The sequence below is a fragment of the Heteronotia binoei genome, chromosome 1 (assembly GCF_032191835.1).
Source record: "Heteronotia binoei isolate CCM8104 ecotype False Entrance Well chromosome 1, APGP_CSIRO_Hbin_v1, whole genome shotgun sequence".
Taxonomy (NCBI): domain Eukaryota; kingdom Metazoa; phylum Chordata; class Lepidosauria; order Squamata; family Gekkonidae; genus Heteronotia; species Heteronotia binoei.
The window spans coordinates 120,587,271-120,610,477 of record NC_083223.1 but is presented as its reverse complement, the minus strand read 5'-3'; the positions used below and the strand labels follow the sequence as shown (position 1 = coordinate 120,610,477).

The 23,207-nt window shown below is 44.3% G+C and overlaps 1 protein-coding gene and 1 long non-coding RNA gene across 2 annotated transcripts in view; both read left to right on the top strand.

Annotated features, from left to right (window-relative positions):
- Positions 1 to 8,597, top strand: part of AHI1 (Abelson helper integration site 1) — a 185,652-nt gene extending 177,055 nt beyond the window's left edge. Inside the window, exon 24 of the mRNA XM_060239870.1 lies at positions 8,447 to 8,597. Coding sequence (XP_060095853.1) covers positions 8,447 to 8,580 — 134 coding nt within the window. The 3' untranslated portion in view covers positions 8,581 to 8,597. The remainder of the gene's footprint in view (positions 1 to 8,446) is intronic.
- A 7,690-nt stretch (positions 8,598 to 16,287) lies between these two features.
- On the top strand, positions 16,288 to 19,927 carry LOC132572618 (uncharacterized). The gene is made up of 2 exons (XR_009555444.1): positions 16,288 to 16,601; positions 18,872 to 19,927. It is a non-coding gene; the product is annotated as an uncharacterized LOC132572618 (long non-coding RNA).
- Positions 19,928 to 23,207: the final 3,280 nt, after the last annotated feature.

Below are 23,207 nucleotides of genomic sequence, written 5' to 3'. Positions count from 1 at the left end.
GCTAACCGGAAGAGGGCCGTCTTACAGGCCCTGCGGAACTGAACAAGGTCCCGCAGGGCCCTCACCTCCTCCGGCAGCTGGTTCCACCATGTAGGGGCCATAACGGAGAAGGCCCTTTCTCTGGTGGATTTCAAGCGGGCTTCTTTTGGCCCAGGGATAGTGAGGAGGTTTTGTGTTCCCGACCTCAGTGCTCTCTGGGGAACATGTGGGGAGAGACGGTCCTTCAGGTAGGCAGGTCCCAGGCCATATAGGGCTTTAAATAAATAAATAAATAAATAAATAAATTGCAATTAGCTTTTCAGACAATCCAGAATACTTTCCAATCTACTCCTATGGCTGAATTTGTATAAATGTTCTGTTCTTGTTTTAAACAGTACAAATTTTGACTCAAGTCACTTGGTCTTCTAAGAAGTTGTTATGGTGTAGCTTGGTGTAGAGAGCCAGTTTGGTGTAGTGGTTAAGAGTGCGGACTCTTATCTGGGAGAACCGGGTTTGATTCCCCACTCCTCCACTTGCTAGTGGCTAAGAAGTCCTTATAGTGCTATAGGTGCCCTTCCCTTGAAAAGCCTTTGTATTACTTAATATTAAGACCTGCATCAACAGATGCATCCACATCCTCGTGTGCACATGCAATAGTACCTTGTGCAATAATCTCTTTATTAAATGTTCATCTGTCCGTTGTTTCCAATAAATCCTGTTGATCCAGTAGCTAAAAGTATATGGTCACCTTAACTGTTGAGCACGCCTCAAATGCCACTAGGGTTGCCAGGTCTGACTCAAGAAATATCTGGGGACTCTGGGGTTGGAGTCAGGAGACATTGGGGTGGAGCCAGGAGCAATGATGTGACAAGCATGATTGAACGCAGAAAGGAGTATTGGCAATCACATTTAAAGGGACTGCACACCTTTTAAATGCCTTCCATCCATTTGGAAATAATGGATAGGGGCACTTTCTTTGGGGCGTCGTAGAACTGGACTCCCTGGTCCATTCCTTTTGAAACTTGGGGGGGGGGGGTGTTTTGAGGGCACCAGATGCTATGCTGAAAAGTTGGTGCCTCTACATCAAAAACCAGCCCCTATAGAGTCCCAGATACCAACCAATCAATTCTCCATTATACCCTGTGGGAATCAGTCTCCATAGGGTATAATGGAGTGTCCAGCAGACATTTTCCTCCCTTCCTCTCCCCCCCCCTTGCTTTCTGATTACCCTGAAGTGGGAGGGAAGGCCTCGAAACCTGGAAATCCCCTGCCCATAACTAGGGATTGGCAATGCTAAATTCCATTGTTGGACAAGGCTGTTAAGTATGCATTTCTTCAGTGCTTGCAGATATGTGTATTTCATCTCTATATATCTAATAGCAATGTGTGGCCCCATCTGCAGATATCTAAAATCACAGATTGGGGCCACTCTGACACAAGAGAGACTTTTCTACAAATGTAGGGGACTGAATGGGAGCATTTAAATCTCTCCTTCCCAAGTGGAGGAGCATTTTCTGTACATGTGTAGACAACACACCTCCATTCACTAGTGGCTTGAGGTGGATGGGGAAGGAGCAGCAGGAGTTGCTGCTGCTTTGGGAGTCCCCAAAACCACTGCCACTTGATCCTATGCCAATTTTTCAAATTTTAAAAATAAGTGACTGGTCAGTGTGACATCCACATTTCACTTAAGCAGAAAAGCAATGGCAAGGGAGGAGAGGAAGTGGGGAGGACATGTTACAGAACAGGATGAAGAAGGAATAAAAGAATTTTCCTATGAGCTTCTCATGGGTTCCTGCTTATAACTTTTTTAAAAGTTATTGGCAGGTAACGGAAGAACTGATCCCAAGAACACTATGGGTTGGATCCAAATTCCTGCTTATGCTACCAAAACTATATATGTCTGCTCACATGAGGAAGGGGGCTGATCTTCTTCGTGGTCTCTGTGCAGTCGCACACATGGGTCTTGCCGCAGGCAACGGATCCATACCTCGGAGCTCCAATAGCTCGCCTATAGCGTCTTTTGGCGCGCTTTCCTCCCGCCCTGGGGAGCAGGCAGCGACTGCGCATGCCTGGAGCGGGGGGAGAGCGCCCATTCCACTCAGTTTCTTCCCTACCGCCGCCCGGAAAACACCCTCCTCGCTGCGTTCCTCCTTAGCTCGTCAGTTACCTCATCCTTTGCGTTTCTCTCTCTTCTCATCTCCGCTTGGTATTGTATTCCTCTCCTTCTTATATTTCTCTTTTCGTCCCGGAAAATTAAAAAAAAAAAAAAAAAGGCCCGTCTCTGCGCTATCTTTCCCCTCTTCTCCCTCCCCTCCCTCCCTTGTCCGGAGCGCATGGAAGGGAAAGTTACCTTTAAAAAGTGCACGCGCTGTGGGACCAAAATCCCCACCTCGGACGGCCACAGCCACTGCCTATTCTGCCTGGGGGAAGACCATCGAGTCCACTCCTGTCCTCACTGTGCTAACTTCGGCAAGCAGGCCCGTAAGAACTGTGCAGCCAGGCTCCGGAGTTTCCTGATTAAATTGTCCCTGAGGGCTATGCCCGCGTCGGGCTCGCCGCCTCCCCAACAACGAGCGGGAGATTCGGCCTCTACGGACGTGGTTCTCTCTAAACAGAAGCACAAGTCCGAAAAGAAACCCTCGAAGCACGCCGATACCGGCCATAAGACTTCGAAGAAATTGCGCCATTTTGAATCCACGGATTCGGCGCCCAAAAAAGCTCGTCATTCCGAATCGGCTGATTCGGCTTCGAGGAAACTCCACGAGTCACATTCGGTTCCCAAGAAGCCTCGGGCACCTACCTCGACTTCGTCATTCATGGATCCCACGCCTCCAGCACAGCCGTCACTTCCGCCCGAACTGTCGGCCCCCTCGGACGTCATCACCGACATGCCGCAACTGACGCCTCACTCATCCACAGCAGTGGAGGTCATACCAATTCAATCCCGTTCACCTTCGGTGCATAGCGTGGTTCCTTCGGAGTTTCTAGAGCCCGATCCGACTACCGACTCGACTCAAGCATACCTTAAACCACCTCTTCGGATCGGATCCTTCCGAGATATCGGGATTTCTCCCCTGTACAAGGACTCCGCAACTCAGGCTCCCGCTAATCGAGCTCGTTCTCGTTCGCCTGCTTATCCTCCTACACATCGAATCTGATCCTGGTCGCCGACATTCCGAGGTCGCTCCAGATCTCCACGTAGGCGCCGCGATTCCGGCTCTTCGAGTTACTATCAGGACTACTATGCCCCTGGAAGGTTCGACCGCCTTTACTCTCGGTCTCCTTCGCCCAGACGCCGGCCTTACCACCACCCCTCTCGCTCTCCATCTGTAGAGGGATCGCATTACTCCCCGTACTCAGCACAATTCTTCGGCCGTGAGGTTCTCACACCTCGGATCCGGTACGAGGACTCCCCTGGACCCCGTGGACGCGATCGGCTTCGAGATTCTCCACGACCCCGTGATCGAGATTCTCCACGACCCCGTGATCAGGATCGGACCCGAGAACTTGATTATTCTCGTGATTCTCCTCGACTCCGTGACCACCGTCGGATTCGAGAGCACGAATACCACTCCCATGTGGAGCCGCTTCGAGTCCGGGACCATTATCATCATCGTGATGTTGCTAGGCCGCGCACTCCATCAGCCTCGGCTTCGATTGCTCCCCCGGTCTCCGCTCCTACGGACCAGCGTGATCAGATCGTAAAGCCTAAGACTGGCACTTCGGACCCGATCCCGCCTCCACATCCTCCTTCGGGTGAGGACTTCCACTCCGAAGGTGACTCGTCAGCATCATCAGACTCTGAAGACCATCCGGACTCGGTAGTCTCCGACTCGGCGCCACAGCCCCGACTTTCCCCATCGGATGCGTCCAAGGCCTATCTCCATCTGATCACCACCATGGCCGAGGCCTTAAAGATTACTCTTCCGTCGGACTCACCAAAGGTGTCTGACATTGTACATGACTTGGTGCAAGCGGACTTCCCACCGGGTTCACTACTTCCAATGCTACCTGTGCACCTCGAAGGCCTCCGTGAGACCTGGGACAAGCCTGCTTCAGTCCCACCCACTTCTAAACGTTTTGATTCTCTCTACAGAGTTCACACTCCCGAGGCCAAATTTCTTGCTTCCCATCCAGCACCTAATTCTATCATTGTGCATTTAGCCACTAAGGCTAAGCCCTCCAGACATCCGACACCTCCAGACCGAGAGGGCAGGAAGTTGGACACTTTGGCCAGGAAAATGTTCAACCTCGCTTCCACAAATTCCAAGCTAAATAACTATCTAGCCTACTTTTCGGCTTACATCTTCAACTTGGCTAACCAATTTACGCCTCTCATCCCTTCCCTTCCCGAACCTTCCCAGAGAACGGCCTCTAGTTTGGTATCCGAACTGTCTAGAGTGTCGAAACAACAGATAAACACCATACGCCACGCTGTTTCCTGCTCATCCAGGGTCTTTGCGTCATCTGTTGCCCTGCGTCGCCACGCCTGGCTAAGGTCCACCAACTTACAGCCGGACATTAAGCAGAAGATTGAAGGCCTCCCTTTTGATGGTCTGGGCCTCTTCCATGCTTCTACCGACGAGGTTCTCACCTCAGTGGATGATGGACGCAAGCGTGCTAAACGCTTGGGAGTTTCCCAACCGTTCTCCCAACAGTTCAACCGTACAAAACCCTGGAGACCATCATTCCAGAAGCGTCAACGGTCACCCAAGCGAAATGACTTCTGGAAGAGGAAGAGTGTGCAGCAGAAGCCTCAGTTTCAACAAAGACCTCGGTCACAACAATTCAAGAAGTCCTCCCTTCCTCCCAAACAGTCTCTTTGACTCTCCTCAAACCCCACCTGCTTTCCGCACACGTCTCTCCCCATTCCTTCCCACTTGGAACTCGATCACAACCGACTCCTGGGTGCTGACCATCGTGCGCCTAGGTTACACAATCGAGTTCATTTCTCCACCTCGTCACCACTACTTCATTGCTACCCCCCCCCCATCTTCACTCCTCCATCAGGAAATCCTGGACTTGCTCCAGAAAAACGCCATAGAACCCGTCCCTCCTCTACATCGAGGAACAGGCTTCTATTCGAGATATTTTCTGGTCCCCAAGAGGGATGGAGGCAAGCGTCCCATTCTAGATCTGAGGAAGCTCAACAAGCACATCGAATACAGGAAGTTCAGAATGATCTCCCTGCAGTCCATCTTGCCCCTTATCCCCAGAAATTCCTGGATGGCTTCTCTAGATCTTCAGGACGCTTACTTCCATGTGACCATCCGACCTCAACATCGGAGGTATCTGCGGTTCGCCATGGGCCAGGACCACTTCCAATATGTGTCCCTACCATTCGGCCTCTCCACTGCACCCCGCGTTTTCACCAAGTGCATGGCAGTGGTGGCAGCTGCGCTTCGCATTCGGAACATCCCAGTCTTCCCATACATCGACGACTGGCTTTTCATAGCTCCGACTCAACAACAACTGCAGCACAACCTCAACACAGCTCTCACCCTTCTGAGATCCCTGGGCCTTCGCGTGAATGCGTCAAAATCACACCTCACACCTACCCAGGACCTGAAGTTCATAGGGACCCTTCTACGCACTTCTCTCCATCGTGTCTTCCTCCCCGAGGATCGGGCACTAACTATCATTGCCCTGGCCAAGTCAGTTCAACAACAGCCTCATCAGTCTGCATTCACAATCCAACGCCTGCTGGGCCTCATGGCCGCCACAACATCTGTCCTTTACTTTGCCAGGCTACGGATGCGACAACTACAGCTCTGGTTTGTACGAGCCTACCACCCCCAGGCACAACCGCAGAGCGTTTTGCTTACTGTTCCGCAGAGAGCACTTCTATCTCTCACGTGGTGGACTGTACCCAACAATCTCCTCGCAGGCAAGCCGTTTCTACCGACTCCTCCGATGGCCATCGTGACAACAGACGCCTCCAAGTGGGGATGGGGAGCCCACTTAGAGGACAAGACCGTCAGGGGGCTTTGGACTCCCTCCGAGAGGGCCATGCACATAAACTGCTTAGAACTGATTGCTGTGCACAGGGCCCTTCAATCGTTCCTCCCACTGATAAGGGGTCGGCACGTTCAGATCTCCACGGACAATATGGCAACAGTTTACTACATAAACAAGCAGGGAGGCACCAGATCCCTCCGTCTGTGCCGTATAGCCGTACTACTCTGGGAATGGTGTGTCAAGCACAACATCTACATGACTGCCATTCACCTCCTGGGTGTGGAGAATATTCTGGCTGACTCCCTCAGCAGGGTTCGCATAGACGACCACGAATGGTCCATCAATCCGACCTACCTTCGTCGTATCTTCCGATGCTTCGGAACACCCAAGGTGGACGTCTTTGCTTCCAGGGACAATGCCAAATGTCCTCGATTTTATTCCAGGAGGGGCAACGACGCCTTCCTACACAGCTGGACAGGTCCTCTTCACTACTTCTTCCCACCAACCCCCCTTCTGACACGGGTGTTGGTAAAGATAGCACGAGATGGCACGGACTGCATCCTCATTGCTCCATGGTGGCCTCGGCAACCGTGGTTCACGAGGCTTCTTCAAATGTCCCGCCACGCTTACCGCCGTCTTCCTCCTGTGGGCGACCTTTTATCCCAGGCCAGTGGTCAGGTTCTACATCACAACCCTCGGGTCCTGGCCTTGGCAGCCTGGAGAATACATCCGCCTGCCTCTCCAAAGAGGTAGCCAACATCATCCTCAACGCAAGGAAGCCTTCCACTAGACTTTCGTACCAATGCAAATGGAAGCACTTCTGCTCATTTGCGACATCTAATCATCTGCAGCCAGAATCAGCACCCCTTAACCTGATCATGGATTATCTACTTTCTCTACAGAAATCAGGACTTTGCTATTCCTCCTTGAAAGTTCACTTATCTGCGGTTTCTGCGTTCCATAACCCTATTGATGGCAAAACTGTGTTCTCCCATCCCTTGTCTAAGTCCTTTCTTAAGGGCATGTTACACCTCAATCCACCTGTTAAGCCATTCGTCCCGACCTGGAGTTTGTCACTAGTCCTTTCCTGCTTGATGAAAATTCCCTTTGAACCTATGGCTACCATAGACCTTAACCTTCTTTCCTGGAAGACAGCATTGTTGGTAGCCCTTACCTCAGGCAAACGGGCAAGTGACTTATGCGCCTTCCGCCACGATCCTCCCTACACCATTTTCCACAAGGACAAAGTTGTTCTGCGGCCGGACCCTGCGTTCCTTCCTAAGGTTGTCTCCCAGTTCCACTTATCGACTTCAACTTCTCTACCAACGTTTTTCTCCAACCCATCCGACCAGGGTCAACGAGCCCTGCATTCTCTGGACGTTAGAAGGGCTTTATCTTTCTACCTTGATCGTACACAACCTTTCCGTAAGGACCCTAATCTATTTGTGGCCTACGGAAAGCCTCACAGAGGACACAAAATCTCTACCCAGAGACTATCTAAATGGGTAGTTAGTGCCATCAGGTTGTGTTACGAACTGGCTAAACAGCCTCTGCCCGAAGGTCTTAAGGCTCACTCTACTAGAGCGGTCTCGACGTCTTCGGCTTTCCTGCAAGGCATCTCCCTAGAGGACATTTGTGCGGCTGCATCGTGGTCCTCACCATCCACGTTCGTCTCCCATTATGCTTTAGACGTTCGTGCGAGACGTGACGCCTCCTTCGGTCAAGCGGTCCTCAGATCCATCTTCCACTGAAGTCAGGGGTGAGTGCATCCGCTTCCATCTCTACGTTGCATAATATGATGTGATTGCATATGATGTGATTGGGTTACGTGACTAACTTTCTTCTTTTACCAGCACCCTCCTCCAGGACATTTAGCTGGCTAGTCACCCATGTGTGCGACTGCACAGAGACCACGAAGAAGATAAACAGGTTGCTTACCTGTAACTGATGATCTTTGAGTGGTCATCTGTGCAGTCACACACGCCCACCCAGCCTTCCCCGCTGCTGGCCTCTTGTAATTGTTGCTTAACCTTGTATAGTGTCAGTGCCAACGGCGACTGGAAGAAACTGAGTGGAATGGGCGCTCTCCCCCCGCTCCAGGCATGCACAGTCGCTGCCTGCTCCCCAGGGCGGGAGGAAAGCGCGCCAAAAGATGCTATAGGCGAGCTATTGGAGCTCCGAGGTATGGATCCGTTGCCTGCGGCAAGACCCATGTGTGTGACTGCACAGATGACCACTCGAAGATCATCAGTTACAGGTAAGCAACCTGTTTATTTCCCACATATTCTCTCCTCTGTTTGCATCCTCTTATATCATATCTCATGCCAATTCTGAATCCCCACCCACCCACCCATCCCCTCAGGAATAGCTTTCCAGGGGTCAGGGGGTATAGCAGAAGCAGAGAAGGTAAGAAAGCCCCATTCCATAAGCAGAGTTCTCTGGTTTCTGTGATCTCTTGAGATCCCTTTCAGGCTTTCACATTGAATGACTTATGATTCATTTACAGCACATCATGAAGAACAGCTGTCTGCCGGAACAGCAGAAGATTCCACTCATCTGTGTACTGAACCAGTAGAGGCAGCATCACCAGCTATGCCTCAGGTGAGTATTTGGCAGGGAGGGCATCATACTGTACATTAGAGAATACAGGATTGCATTTTCCTTTTTTGTGGTAAGCAGGGTAATTGCCAAGTGCTTTCGGCATATCTTAATTTTAATGCATGGACTTGCATAGATCCAGCAGTTCTCACAGTGTGAATCTGGAAGTTGTTATACCCACATAATAGCTGTATATCCTGCAAAATATTTTATATGGTTGAAAATGAGAGGTAAAAGAAGAAGAATTGCAGATTTATACCCCGCCCTTCTCCCTGAATCAGAGACTCAGAGCAGCTTACAATCTCCTATATCTTCTCCCCCCACAACAGACACCCTGTGAGGTGGGTGGGGCTGAGAGGGCTCTCACAGGCAGCTGCCAGTTCAAGGACAACCTCTGCCAGAGCTATGGCTAACCCAAGGCCATTCCAGCAGGTGCAAGTGGAAGAGTGGGGAATCAAACCCAGTTCGCCCAGATAAGAGTCCACGTACTTAACCACTACACCAAACTGGCTCTCAAAAGTTAACTGCAATAAAGCCATTTGTTACAAATTATTTAACTCAGTAATTCAGAAAAAAATGTCTACAATGTTCATATCATTAAAATTCAAATATTCTTCTTTCTAGCTGAAGCTTCACTAAATATCTGCTGCATTTGCTCAGTAATATTTTAAGGCCATATTCCACAAGGCTTGGACACAGTAGTAGATGTAGCAAGATTTTTGTTGTTGTTCAGTCGCACAGTCGAGTCCAACTCTTTGTAACCCCATGGACCAAGTCACATCAGGCCCTCCTGCCTTCCACCATCCTCTGAAGTCTGCTCAAATTTCTGTTAGTTACATCAGTAATGCTGTCCAGCCATCTCATCTTTTATCGTCCCCTTCTTCTTTTGCCTTCTGTCTTTCCCAGCATCAGGATCTTCTCCAGTGAGTGCTTCCTTCTCATTTGGTGGCCAAAGTATTTGAACTTCAGCTTCAGCATCTGATCTTCCGGGGAACAGTCTGGGTTGATTTCCCTTAGGACTGATTGATTTGATCTTCTTGCAGTCCAAGGGATTCTCAAGATTCTTCTCCAGCACCACATCTCAAAAGCATCTATTCTTCTGCACTCAGCCTTCCTTACGATCCAACTCTCACAGCCATACATTACTACTGGGAATACCATCGCTTTGACTATACGGACTTTTGTTGGCAGAGTGATGTCTCTACTTTTTATTATACTGCCTAGGTTTGCCATAACTGTTCTCCCAAGGAGCAAACGTCTTTTAATTTCATGGCTACAGTCACCATCTGCAGTGGTCTTGGATCCCAGGAATGTGAAGTCTGTCACTACTTCCATGTTTTCCCCTTCTATTTGCCAAGGAGTGATGGGGCCAGATGCCATGATCTTACTTTTTTTGATGTTGAGTTTCAAGCCTACTTTTGTGCTCTCCTCTTTCACCCACAACAAAAGGTTCTTTAGGTCCTCCTCACTTTCTGCCATTAGAGTGGTGTGATCTGCATATCTGAGGTTGTTGATGTTTTTCCCGGCAATCTTAATTCTGGCTTGTGCTTCATCAAGGCCAGCATTCCTCATGATGTACTCTGCATATAAATTAAATAAGCAGGGTGACAATATACATCCTTGTCGAACTCCTTTTACTATTCTAAACCAATCAGTTGTTCCATATCCCGTTCTGACAGTTGCTTCTTGACCCTTATACAGATTTCTCAGGAGACATGTGAGGTGGCCTGGTATCCCATCTCTTTAAGGACTTGCCACAGTTTGTTGTGATCCACACAGTCAAAGGCTTTAGCATAGTCAATGAAGCAGAAATAGACGTTTTTCTGATACTCCCGTGCTTTCTCCATAATCCAGCGAATGTTGGCAGTTTGATCTCTAGTTCCTCTACCTCTCCGAAACCCAGCTTGAACTTCTGGTAGTTCCCGATCTACATGCTGCTGAAGCCTAGCTTGTAGGATCTTTAACATGACCTTACTGGTATGTGATATGAGTGCAATGGTGCGATAGTTTGAACATTCCTTGGCATTACCCTTCTTTGAGATTGGAATATAAACTGACTTTTTCCAATCCTGTGGCCACTGTTGCATTTTCCAAATTTGCTGACGGAATGTGTATATCACTTTAACAGCATCATCTTTTAGGACTTTGAATAGCTAAACTGGGATACCATCATCTCTGCTCGCTTTGCTGTTAATAATGCTTTCTAAGATCCATTTGACTTCACACTCCAGGATATCTGGCTCGAGATCAGTGATTTCACTATCATGGTTGTCAAACACATGAGATCCTTCTTGTATAATTCTTTTGTATATTCTTGCCACCTCTTCCTAATGTCTTCTGCTTCTGTTAGGTCCCTACCATTTTTGTCCTTTATCATGGCCATCTTTGCACAAAACGTTCCCTTGATTTCTCTAGTTTTCTTGAAGAGATCTCTTGTTCTTCCCATTCTATTATTTTCCTCTACTGCTTTGCACTGTTCCTTCAGGAAGACCTCCTTATCTCTCCTTGCTGTTCTCTGGAAATCTACATTCAGTTGGGCAAATCTTTCCTTTTCACCTTTGCCTTTCGATTTCCTTCTTTCCTCAGCTATTTGTAAAGCCTTATCAGACAGCCACTTTGCTTTCTTGCATGTCTTTTTCTTCGGGATAGTGCTGACTGCTGCCTTCTGTACAGTGTCACAAACCTCCGTCCATAGTTCTTCAGGCACTCTGTCTATCAACTCTAGTTCCTTAACCCTATTCTTCGCCTCCACTGTATATTCATAAGGGATGTGATCAAGGTCAAACCTGAATGGTCCAATGGTTTTCCCAGTTTTCTTCAGTTTAAGCCTGAATTTTGCAAAGAGTAGCTCATGATCTGAGCCGCAGTCAGCTCCAGGTCTTGTTTTTGCTGACTGTAAGGAGCTTCTCTGTCTTTGACTCCAGAGTATATAGTCAATCTGATTTCTGTTGCCCATCAGGTGATGTCCATGTGTAGAGTCGCCTTTTAGGTTGTTGGAAGAGGGTGTTTGCTATGACCAGCTTGTTCTCTTGACAAAACTCTATTAGCCTTTGCCCGGCTTCATTTTGCTCTCCAAGGCCAAACTTGTCAGTTGTTTCGGTCACCTTTTGACTTCCTACTTTGGCATTCCAGTCCCCTATGATGAGGAGGACATCTTTTTTTGGTGTTAGTTCTAGAAGGTGTTATAGATCTTCATAGAACTGGTCCAGCCTCTTCTGCGTCAGTGGTTGGATTACTGTGATATTTAATCATTTGCCTTGGATACGGACTGAGATCATTCTGTCAGTTTTGAGATTGTATCCCATTACTGCCTTCCTCACTCTCTTATTAACTATAAAGGCCACACAATTTCTTCTACGGGACTCTTGCCCACGGTAATAGATATAGTGATCCTCTGAGTTAAATTTGTCCATTCCTGTCCATTTTAGTTCACTGATTCCCAAGATGTTGATGTTCAGTCTTGCCATCTCTTGTTTGACTACATCCAGCTTACCTTGGTTCATAGATCTTACATTCCATGTTCCAATGCAGTATTGTTCTTTGCAGCATCGGACTTTCCTTTCACCATCAGACACATCCACAACTGAGCGTCCTTTCAGCTTTGGCCCAGCCGCTACACTCTTTCTGTGGCTACTTGTACTTGCCCTCCGCTCTTCACAAGTACCGTATTGGGCACCTTCTGACCTGAGGGGCTCATCTTCCAGTGCCATATCTTTTAGCTGTTTGTTACCGTCCATGAGGTTTTCTTGGCAAGGATACTGGAGTGGTTTGCCATTTCCTTCTCTAGTAGATCGCATTTTGTCTGGGTTCTCATCTGTGGCCTGTCCATCTTGGGTGGCCCTGTATGGCATAGCCTACAGCCTCACTGAACCATGCAAGCCCTCTTGCCATGTCAAGGCAGCAATCTATGAGAGCGTATAGCAAGATATCTATCCAAGAGTGGTAATAAATTGTAGCCTCAGATTATACCTTTACATCTATAGAATTCCATGGGGATCTTATATATATAAAACTCCCATGGAATTGGCCCAGTCCGGCTCTCCCATGGCTCCCGTGTGCACTGCATCAGTGACTGGCCCATCAAACATCACTCAAGTGCACTTTTGTGGCATTGGCTGACTCCACTTCCCCCGGCCACTGCCTGCCCCAGGACAGATGAGGATTGGGCTGCTGGGGAAGCTGGTAGGCAGTGGCTGTTGCTAGGCAACCAACCTTGGCTCTCTCAGTAAGAAGCAACCAAGCTTGGTTCTGTCAGTAAAACATAGGGGGAGGAGGCCCTTTCCAGGCCTTTTTTGGCCTTTGAGGGAGAACTCATTGGGTCCAGTCCTGACTAGGGCTGCCAGTTCCAGGTTGGTGGGAAATTCCTGGAGATTTTGTGGTGGAGTTTGAGCAGGGCAGGGTTTGGGGAGGGGAGAGGCCTCATCTTAATATAATGCCATAGAGTCTACCCTCCAAAGCAGTTATTTTCTCCAGGGAGAGAGAGATCTGTTGTCTGTTGTGATAACAGTAGATCCTCAGGCTCCATCTGTTCAGCAGCAACCAACCAGCCATTTCCTCCTGGGAAACCATTGTTGCCAATCTCCAGGTAAGGGCTGGAGATCACTAAGAAGTACTACTGCTCTGCACATGGCAGAGATCAGCTCTTCTGGAGAAAATGGCTGCTTTGCATAGTGGTCGCTGCTGAGGTCGCTTTCCTTCTGCTTGGGTTCACACTGTGATTTCAGACTACTTACAGACTTCAGCCTAACCTGCCTCGCAGGGCTGTTGTACAGATCAAAAGGGCGAGAAGAAAATTATGCAAGCTGCTTTGGTTCACACTGTGAAGAAAGACTGTACAGGAGGAGGAGCTGGAAAGCTGAAGTCAGATCAGTTCCCCTACAGAAAATGGTTGCCTTGTGTAGGTGGGAAGCCCATTGTATTTTCCTCCACAATGGGCCTTATTCCTAGTTTTTCTATAAAACATGAATAAAACTGTTTGTATCTGTATCCACACGTGGCATTAATAGAAGACCCCAAACATCTGCCACATTTTACTCCCCCCCTTCATCTGGAGAGTTTAAGAGGGGCTCCCCTCTTATCCCAATAACAGCTCTATGAATTGAGAATGCTTATCCCACTGGCCCAAGGTCACACAATGAACCTTCATAGCACAGTGGATGTTAGAATGCAGGTCTTAGTCCAGCATTCTAACCACTGCAATGCGCCGGCTTTCATTATTTAGATTGCTACATGGTAGTTCAGTTCAACAGTTCAGCTTTGAGTTTAGCAGTTTAGCATCATAATATGACTTAAATTACCCCCATAGGCCAATCAGCTGGGTGGGGCATGTAACACAGTAGTGTTACTTAGTTAGAACATTCCCACTATTACTCTGTTGAAGCTGCAGACCCCCATTCAGCGAACTTCAATCAGTAGCTGCAAGATCTTGTATACACATGGAACCTCCCTACCCATAAGCAGGCCTTGATTTCAGCAGGAGCTCACAGGAGCGCAGCTCCTAAACATTTCTGACGGTTTCCCTTCCTCGTACCTACCTTGTCCATTGAATAGTAGGTGCAATTGCATAACAATCCCTGGATGAGCTCCACCACCTATTTTTCTACAAAACAACCCCTGCCCATAAGTATTTATGAATCTCTCTCAAGGAAGGATGCCGTTCTGAGTATTCATTCCTTTGAACCTACAGATTTGCTCCTGCACTTCAACTAGTGGGTCACCTGCATGTTTCACTTCTTAAGACAGGGGCAGTTGGAGCAAGGCTTCTGTAGCAGCCATTAAAGAGCACACAGGTCAAATGGAACAAGGCACTGATTCAGATACTATTGCCTCAAACCACTTATTGTTGTATAGGTCAAAACCAGGGCTTTGAATTGTCTGGAAACAAACTCTGCTAGTGATCTCTAAATATAGCAAAATATGTAAGGAGCAGCACATCCCAATTAACAATCTGGCTGCCATATTTTGAATTAGTTGAAGCTTCCAGATAGTCTCAAAGGCATGTGGTATATTACAGATCTAAATTGATGGTTCTCAGAGGATGGATAACTGCAGCTAGGCTGCCTCTGTCCAGGAGGACCTGCATCTAGTAAACCATTCAAAGCTGATAAATGGCACTTTGTGTCACAGATGTAACTTTAGCATCCAGCAAAAGGGCTTGATCAAACAGCAGCTTGAAACTGCAGAAGTGATCTTTAAGAGACAGTGTAACCCCATCCAAGTCAAGTTGAATACCACCTCTGTGGTCAGCTGAGCCATCCAGCAGAATCTCTTCATTATCTGGATTCAGGTAAAGTGTATATTCCCCAGGGTCAGAGACCTGCAGCTGACAAAATAAAACAAGATTAAATAATAAAAATATAAAATCATTAAAATTTATAATAATTAAAAATATAATTCAGCCAGTAAAAACCCAGAGCACATAAGAACCCAGAGCATAAAACAATTAGTAGTGTAAATGAGATTCACTGTGGAATGGAAAGGGGACCCTATTGCCAGGAAAAAGAGCATGTCGCATAAAACCAATGTGGCAGATAAACATCAGGCTTTAATCTATTTGGAGGCACCCAAATATTTGTCAGGTAGGACTGCTAATGTTGCTGAACTTGGGTATATAATGAGTGCAACTTAATGGTTGCTATCTGTAGGCCTGCACACTTTACACCACATACACTTTGAGTTTTAATACCACCTCCACACCACATGGCAATCTGGGGGAGTTCTGAAACCTGGAGGAAGGTTTCTGAGTCAGTTGTGATGTCACATGAGAGTCAGGTGTTCAAAACAAGCATTCAGAAGTCAGTTGAGCATAACAAAAGGAGCTCTCTTTGAATTATGGGCTGGATTATAGTATGGATTTATACTCCACTCTTCTCTCTGAATCAGAAACTAAGAGCGGCTTACAATCTCCTATATCTTCTCCCCCCACAACAGACACCTTGTGAGGTGGGTGGGGCTGAGAGGGCTCTCACAGCAGCTGCCCTTTCAAGGACAACTTCTGTGATAGCTATGGCTAACCCAAGGCCATTCCAGCAGCTGTAAGTGGAGGAGTGGGGAATCAAATCTGGTTCTCCCAGATAAGAGTCCGCACACTTAACCACTACACCAAACTGGCTCTCCAAAATGCAGCAAGTATGTAATAATGCAATAAAATAAATGCAATATAAAATGTATATAACATGCAATAAGTATATAATAAAACATCCCACCTCAGAAAATGCAAAGCACAAGTGAAGCTCAAAACAGAGAATCTCACCTTGATGCTTTCTTGATGATATTATATTTTCCAATTCTAACATTAGATTTTCTGAACCACACATTCACTTTCCTGTGCATGGACTAGTAAAATGAATTAGTAAAAATGACGGTGGTTGTCTCATTGGTTTAAAACACAACTGTACAATAAATGATCAATAAATGATACTTTTATGCTGCTCTGTTGTAGATTGTGTAAGTGCAGCTGAGATTTTCCCCCTCCCACCTATTGACAGCTATTAAAATTTTAAATGAAATTTTTGATTAATTTGTGTGTGTGTTATAATTTATGAATCAAATTCACCGACTTTTTGAAAATTGTGCTATAACTATTATTTTTAAATATACACTGCTGGTATGCCATCTTGTTAACACTACTTATATGCCATCTTCACCTAGCAAATTATTGTTGATTATTATTTCGGTCAGAAAGAATGTTTGAAAATGACTGTAATAAAAAAGAAAAGAAAATGACTGTTATCTTCTGAAGAGAAGTTTAATACTCATTGAAGCATAGACTCATAACTTGTTTTTTTCTATAAACACCTGAACATTTCAAGGGGTTTTTAAAGCTGAAGAACTGTTTCCTTTTTAACCACATAGTGTGAGAATTTCATGGGTGACAGACCTTCTATGTGAAGTGAGGTATATCCTCTCCTCATTCAGGAAGCTCGTGGGTTTTTCACTGTACACGTGTTGACCCCATTTTTTTCTATCTCTATTCTCTTTTACTGATTAAAGTTTCCTCTTTTGCAGACGTCAGGAGACCTAAGATTTGTTTCAGACAATGATGCAGAATCCCTGGATCCACAGTAAGCCACCAGTTGTATAAAGCACCCTGCTTGGAAGATGCTGGAAGTACTGGTGTTTTTCCTGTAACTCTTTAAAACAGATTGAATTAGGGTGTTACCCTGAAATGAGGCTAATTGCTCTAACAAAGCCATTAAGAAAAAAGTGAAATAGTCTTTACTGCAGTAGACTGTCCAAAGATTATGTGACAGATGCATAGTGCAAGTGCCATCCTATGTTCTAAGGGTACCTAAAAACTATGGTGGTTTCCACATGAGATGAGATACACAGGGTTGCCCCATCTTTACAGTACAGCTGCTGCAAAGTGTAGCAGCAATGGGGCTTCCCCATGTCAGGATTCCCAACAGTTTCCTTCCCCCAGTCCCCACTCTCAGCCCCTCTCTCCCCTGGGTCACTAGCAATACTCCCTCTAAGGTTTGGAGTTTTGTGAGCAAAAATTCTACTTTGTGAGCTACTAGCATTTAATATGTGAGCTACTGCGTAAATTAGTTTGCCCTGGGGCCATTTTAAATTTAGTCCTGAGGCTAAAAAATTGTGAACTAGCTCACACTAACTCAGCTTAAAGGGAACACTGATCACTGGAGCCTTTAAAATCTTTTTTTTAGTCAGCAATTTCATATTGTTATATTGATGTACAAAAATAACAAAAAACGTAACAGGTTCTGTGAATTCCCATCTTTTATCTGTTTAAGAAGGTAAGTCTCTAGATAAGGCAAGTCCCATGGTGGAAGCTAGATACTTACTGTCAATATAATCATATGAAATTGCAGATTTTACAAAACAAAAGCAAAAAAAGCCCTTCCGTGATGGTGGGGAGGGGGCCCCTACAGGGAAGGGATCAGAGAAAAAGGCTGCCATGTAGGCTGGGAAATCCAAGCTTTTCTACCCACACAGTAACCTTCTTGGCTTTAATGTGATCCTTCCCAAAACTTTGCAAAAAAAAAACAGGCTTGAAAAAGACTGGGGGAAAGCCAGAGGAACTCTAGAAAGAATGTGCCACAGTGATGTAGGATTGCAGAAAAAACCCTGACTCCCAACAGCATTGAATCTGGGGCACATAAAACCCCTGTGGAAATGGCCAGTGATGTTGTTTCCTTTTCACTTGATGAAGATGAGCTGGGGTGTTCTCTGAGCACTGTGTGCAGCTGCTTTGTTAAGAAATACAATTTGTTTTGTGTCATGCTAGAATAAGGGTAGCAGTTGCACCAGCAGAGCAATATTCATTGCAGCAAAAGACTGATTTATGAAATAGACCAAAGGCATGCCAAGCAAATGTGGATAAGTTAAGTCTAGAGTTCTGTATCCCAGAAGAAGATCTTGGCCAATTACTTTATCAAGGCGGGAGTCAAACTGGATTTGATGGCAGCAACAGGTCCATTCCCTGGACACCAACACCATTTTAGAAGCAGTTCTTGAAAAATTACCGCAAGGCTTTAATATGGATCTGGTGCACGGTGGCCACAGGAGTTCTTTTCTCCCCTCCCCTCACGTCATGTTAACCTTACAGAAAACAAAGGGTATTAATCATGTAATAATCTCAAATATTAACGTTAAATAACTTTTAGTTGTGTTTTGGAATTAGTATCTCTGTCCAAAAATGATCTCTTAAGGGATTTTTTTTCTTTTAAATCTGTGTTAACTGAATAAGTAACTGGAGCCAATTTTTAACATGATCTGAAACAAAGGCTAGTATTGGAAAAGATTAAATATGAATTTGTCAAAATTACAGGTGTGATAAACACTGAATAGAATTGTTCCTATTTTATGAAACTCTAAAATAAGATATTTTTTTGAGAACATATCACTGAAAACACACACACATATAAAATATTATATTGCAGTTAAGAAGACAAAACCTGAAACTATTCAATATTTGAACGAGCTGCAAGAAATAGGAGCATCACAAAAGAGTTACAAACCTGATAAGTATACATGTGTCATTGTTGTGCTGCTTGGACAAGCAGATGAGCAGGTTCTTGAGCTTTGGGGATGCTGATTTTAGAGATTGTCTGTTACTTCTTATAACAATTGAAGAGAATTGTACTTGGCAAAGGTCAGTTTAGCTGAGGAGCATGTTTAGACAAGTTTTTCCTGCTCTTGCACTGTTATGTCCCAACATTGTGAGAGCAATCATTTTAGCCTCCATAAAGGGATGAAAGGCAATAAATCCACATAAGTGACATCTAAAATTGAAATGTTTGAGGAACCCTGGTTGAATCTCTGTAAGTTTGAGAAAGCTGTAATTCTCTTTTTTACTTGAATTTCCCCATAGAGACAAAAAGAAGAAGACAAAGAAGCAAACGATACAAATGAATGAAACAGAATTCCAGGTAAATAATGATTTTACATCGGATAGTTTTGAGAAGCAATCAAAGAAAGACATAACAAAGAAGAAGAAAAGGACTGTGAAAGCAACAAGGGCAAGTAGAACTTCAAATGATGCCTTTGACCCAGATATTCTTCAAGCATAGTCTAAATTTTGGTATCGAATACTGGCTTCATATTTCAAAAGAAGCAAGGAAAAATACGGCATTAAATTTTAGTATGAAACAGTGACTTTCTCATGGTGGAAAATGTGAAGTATTGTCAAACATATACATTGACAATTAGAATTTTTTATGGCGTGGGCAGCCAAGGATACAAAAGTAAGAACATGAATTTCACAGCGGAACAATGAAACTCAGAATAGTTACTGTCACATGTGACTTTGGTATTTCCTTACATGTAAAATACATTATTATTCTTTACAAGTAAAATAAGTTGTTTTAAAAATGTAATGAAATATTTGAGATATTCTTTTAAACTTGAAAGATACCATTGTGAGCAGAACTGGAACATGAGTTGGTACAGACATAGCATTCTGGAAGCTCTCTTTTTCTGGTTCAAATAAAGGCTTGCAGTAGTTGTTGTTTGATATGTGGTAACTCTAAAAGAGTTCAAAAACTAGGGAAAAAATCCATTCCAAAATAAATCCCAGATTCCAAAAATAAATTCCAAATAAATTCTTGTCTTCCTAGCTTTTTCAACACTGTTGTACATTTGTGTAGTCACAGACATCAATTATAATAAATCTGAATCTGTAAATGAGTAAATTCCAGCCACCATCATTAAGAGATGCAAAAATGGTTTTTATATGTTTTTAACTTAAATTAACTTAAATTGTTGAAGCAAAAAGTTCTTTATTTAGTGTTGCCAAACTAAGTCTACTTAATTTTGACTGTTTTTAATTAAAATGTAGGTAAGAGTATATTTTTATGTAAGTATATTTTTGTGCTCAGGTGTTACTGTTTTTAAATTAAAAAGCATTAAATTGTGAAAGATTTATTAATGAATATTTCCGGTGACTTTATTTACGGTCCTCTAGAGTATATATGTTGACTGCGGATGACCAAGTTATTTATACTGTGTTAGGAAATTCTGCCCCCTTCCTTTCTGTAGTAATAAATAACTTAAAATTAGAAAGCCCTTTTTTAGTAGTCATGGCATTTGATTCCATTAAAAAAAGAAGTGAGAAAACAGTGTTGACCATTGAAGTGTGAAATACACCCAGATGCAAAGGATTGTGTACCAAATATTATGTTATCATCCTCGCATATTTTTGGAAGGAATAGAAATGTATAAACATATTTATCTGCCCTGAAACTCAGTTTATTGTCTTTTAAAATGTCTTCTGCAAGCGTAGTATATGGGAGAAACATTTTCTGTCTGGGAGATGATGTCTTTCGGACTTGGGCCTTCACTTGCAAAAAGGGATAATACACTGACCTGCCTTACAAACATGTTGTCTTGAGCAACTAATTTTCCCCAAACCTGCAACACTTGTTTGATATTTAGAGATTATACGTGGATGCCTCTCCATTCATTCATTCTCTGTCTGTTCTCAGACAGAACCTTCTCCTTCAGTGAAGTAAATCTGTACTTGCAAGAGTTGCAATATTAGGCAATATTTTGAGTTGTTACTGTGTTGTGGCTACATATGTGAGCTGTTGTTCAAGTCTTAGCCATAGAACCATTAAGTAGTCATTTTTCAGGCTTTCATGCAAACGAAGATAATACTGACCTACCACACAAGGCTGTTGTAGGACTTGGGCCCTTCTAGAGTATAAATATTTTAAATAAATAAATAAGCTTTATTTATTTGTTTGCTTGTTTAAAAGATTGACAGGCCACAGTGTAAACTCTCAAGATTCACATATAAACATTGTAAATAAGTTTTATATAAATGCTGTGATGATGATTTAGTTGAAGAAATGCTGTTAGTCTCCTATGAGCCTTAGACAAGGGTCTGGTACTACTTCTGCTATAGAAACAGGAGGTGATAAAAACAGTAACCAATAAAATACCAGTTTCTTGTATTCTAATTGTAAAAGAATGGGAATGATACTTGTTTTGCTTTAAGTTAGCTGGCTGCACTCACAAGGCCTCTAAACTTGAATGTTGGAACATTAATGCTTGCTTAATATGCTGGCCCTTCTCATCTACCTGCTGTTGGCGAAGTTCACATTTTATTTCATGTTTTCTTTAAACAAAATCTCCAGCCATCTTTAGGTTTTGAAAGTAACAAGTTGAACATGACATTGTGCTATGTATCGGAGAGAGCTGAGCAGTAGCCAGGGTCTGGATGCTCATTTAGAAAGCATTGTTAACTATCAATTTGACATTGTGGATGCCGAAGACAGAAATAACACTTCACATAAACACCAGGGAGATGTTGTAGTTGTCATCAAAGGCACAGTGCCTCCTTTCATGCTTGCAAACTGGGGCTCCAATTATGTTCACTGCTCTGGAGCTGAATAGCACTGCTTTGCCACACTTTCCAAATTGAGAGAGGAGAGGCAGCAGCAGTCTTGTCCAAGGCACTGCTCCAAATCACAATTAAGGAGAGAAATCAGATAAAAGACCCAACATGAAGATTGATGGAGGATGAAAATGCAGAAGTTGCTATTGTCATTATGGCAAAAGTGTGGGTTTTGTTTGCAGTCACCTTTTCTCCCTTTCTATGGGAGTAGCATTCTTCTGCTGTTTTGCATTCCTAGGTACTGAATTAATAGCTATTTGCTTTCATTCATCACCTCAAGTGCACAAAACAGCATGAATGCTTTTCAGTATCTAAAATTATCACATTAAGGCATATTGTATTATTAAGAAACTTGTCCTGGAAAATGAGTAAATGCCAATGCATATTTGTGGTCTTTTCAGACAACCATCTGATAATTAAATAAAACCAGCAGACCCAGTATATTTTGAATAGGGTTGCCAATCCCCAGGTGGGGGCGGGGGATCCCCCGGTTTGGAGGACCTCCCCCCGCTTCAGGGTCGTCAGAAAACGGGGGGAGGGGAGGGAAATGTCTGCGTGGAACTCTGTTATTCCCTATAGAGATTTATTCCCATAGAAAATCATGGAGAATTGATTGCGGGTAGCTGGGGCTCTGAGGGAGCTGTTTTTTGAGGTAGAGGCACCAAATTTTCAGTACAGTATCTAGTGCCTCTCCCCAAAATACCCCCCAAGTTTCAAAACGATTAGACCAGGGGGTCCAATTCTATGAGCCCTAAAAGAAGGTGCCCCTATCCTTCATTATTTCTTATGGAAGGAAGGCATGGAAAAGGTCCCTTTAAATGTGATGGCCAGAACTCCCTTTGGAGTTCAATTATGCTTGTCACAGCCTTGATCTTGGCTCCACCCTGAGGTCTCCTGGCTCCTCCCCCAAAGTCTCCTGGCTCCACCCCCAAAGTCCCCAGATATTTCTTAAATTGGACTTGGCAACCCTAATTTTGAAACACAGTATAAGTCCGAGGAGGGTCTTCTTTTTTTAGGGGTGGAGGAAAACTTTTAAAAGTCTATAATCACTTCCAATGGAATAATCAACGAACAAGTAGTGTATATGTAGGAGGAGACTCAAATAGGTTAATATTGTGGTATAAAGTTGTTGATCCTTCTTGTGTCACAAATCTGATAAACGCCTCCCCCCCACTAAAAAAAACAATCATAATAAATTATAGCACACACTGTCCCAGATACAAATGACTATCTGCACCTAGTTGTACAATATCTTATGCAGTCTTAGAAACAACCAAGAGTGCACAGCACATTTTGTGTATATTTTGTTCTTAATGGTGTTAAGTTTGATCACAGCTTTATCTATGCAACCTAGCAAATACAGTTAACATTTTGCTAGTGTCCATAAATTCCTGGCTGACATTCCACATCCACCCAACATATGATTTGTCCTTTGTCAGATTTACATTCCTAGTTTACAAATCCTGTTTGGAGTGTCGGTAAGATACACAATCACTATACTTTACAAACTTTACAAACATTTATAAAATTAGATTACAGACATAACTGTGTAACACTGTTCTAGTTAAACAGCAAAACTTCATGTTCTCAAGCAGAGCTTTATTTTTAAGATAACTGCAAAATGATTTTTGCAGTTCTCTCATTATATGAATACTTTCCTCTTGGTTTGAGGATCTAGACACTACATTCCACTTCCAAATGAAAGCGTTCCTTCGCCTGGTTTCATTAAAACACTTCCATGTAATAAGAGTTAATTATAGGAACTAACTTTCAGCATAAAACAGGTTAAATCCTACTCTCACAACTCATC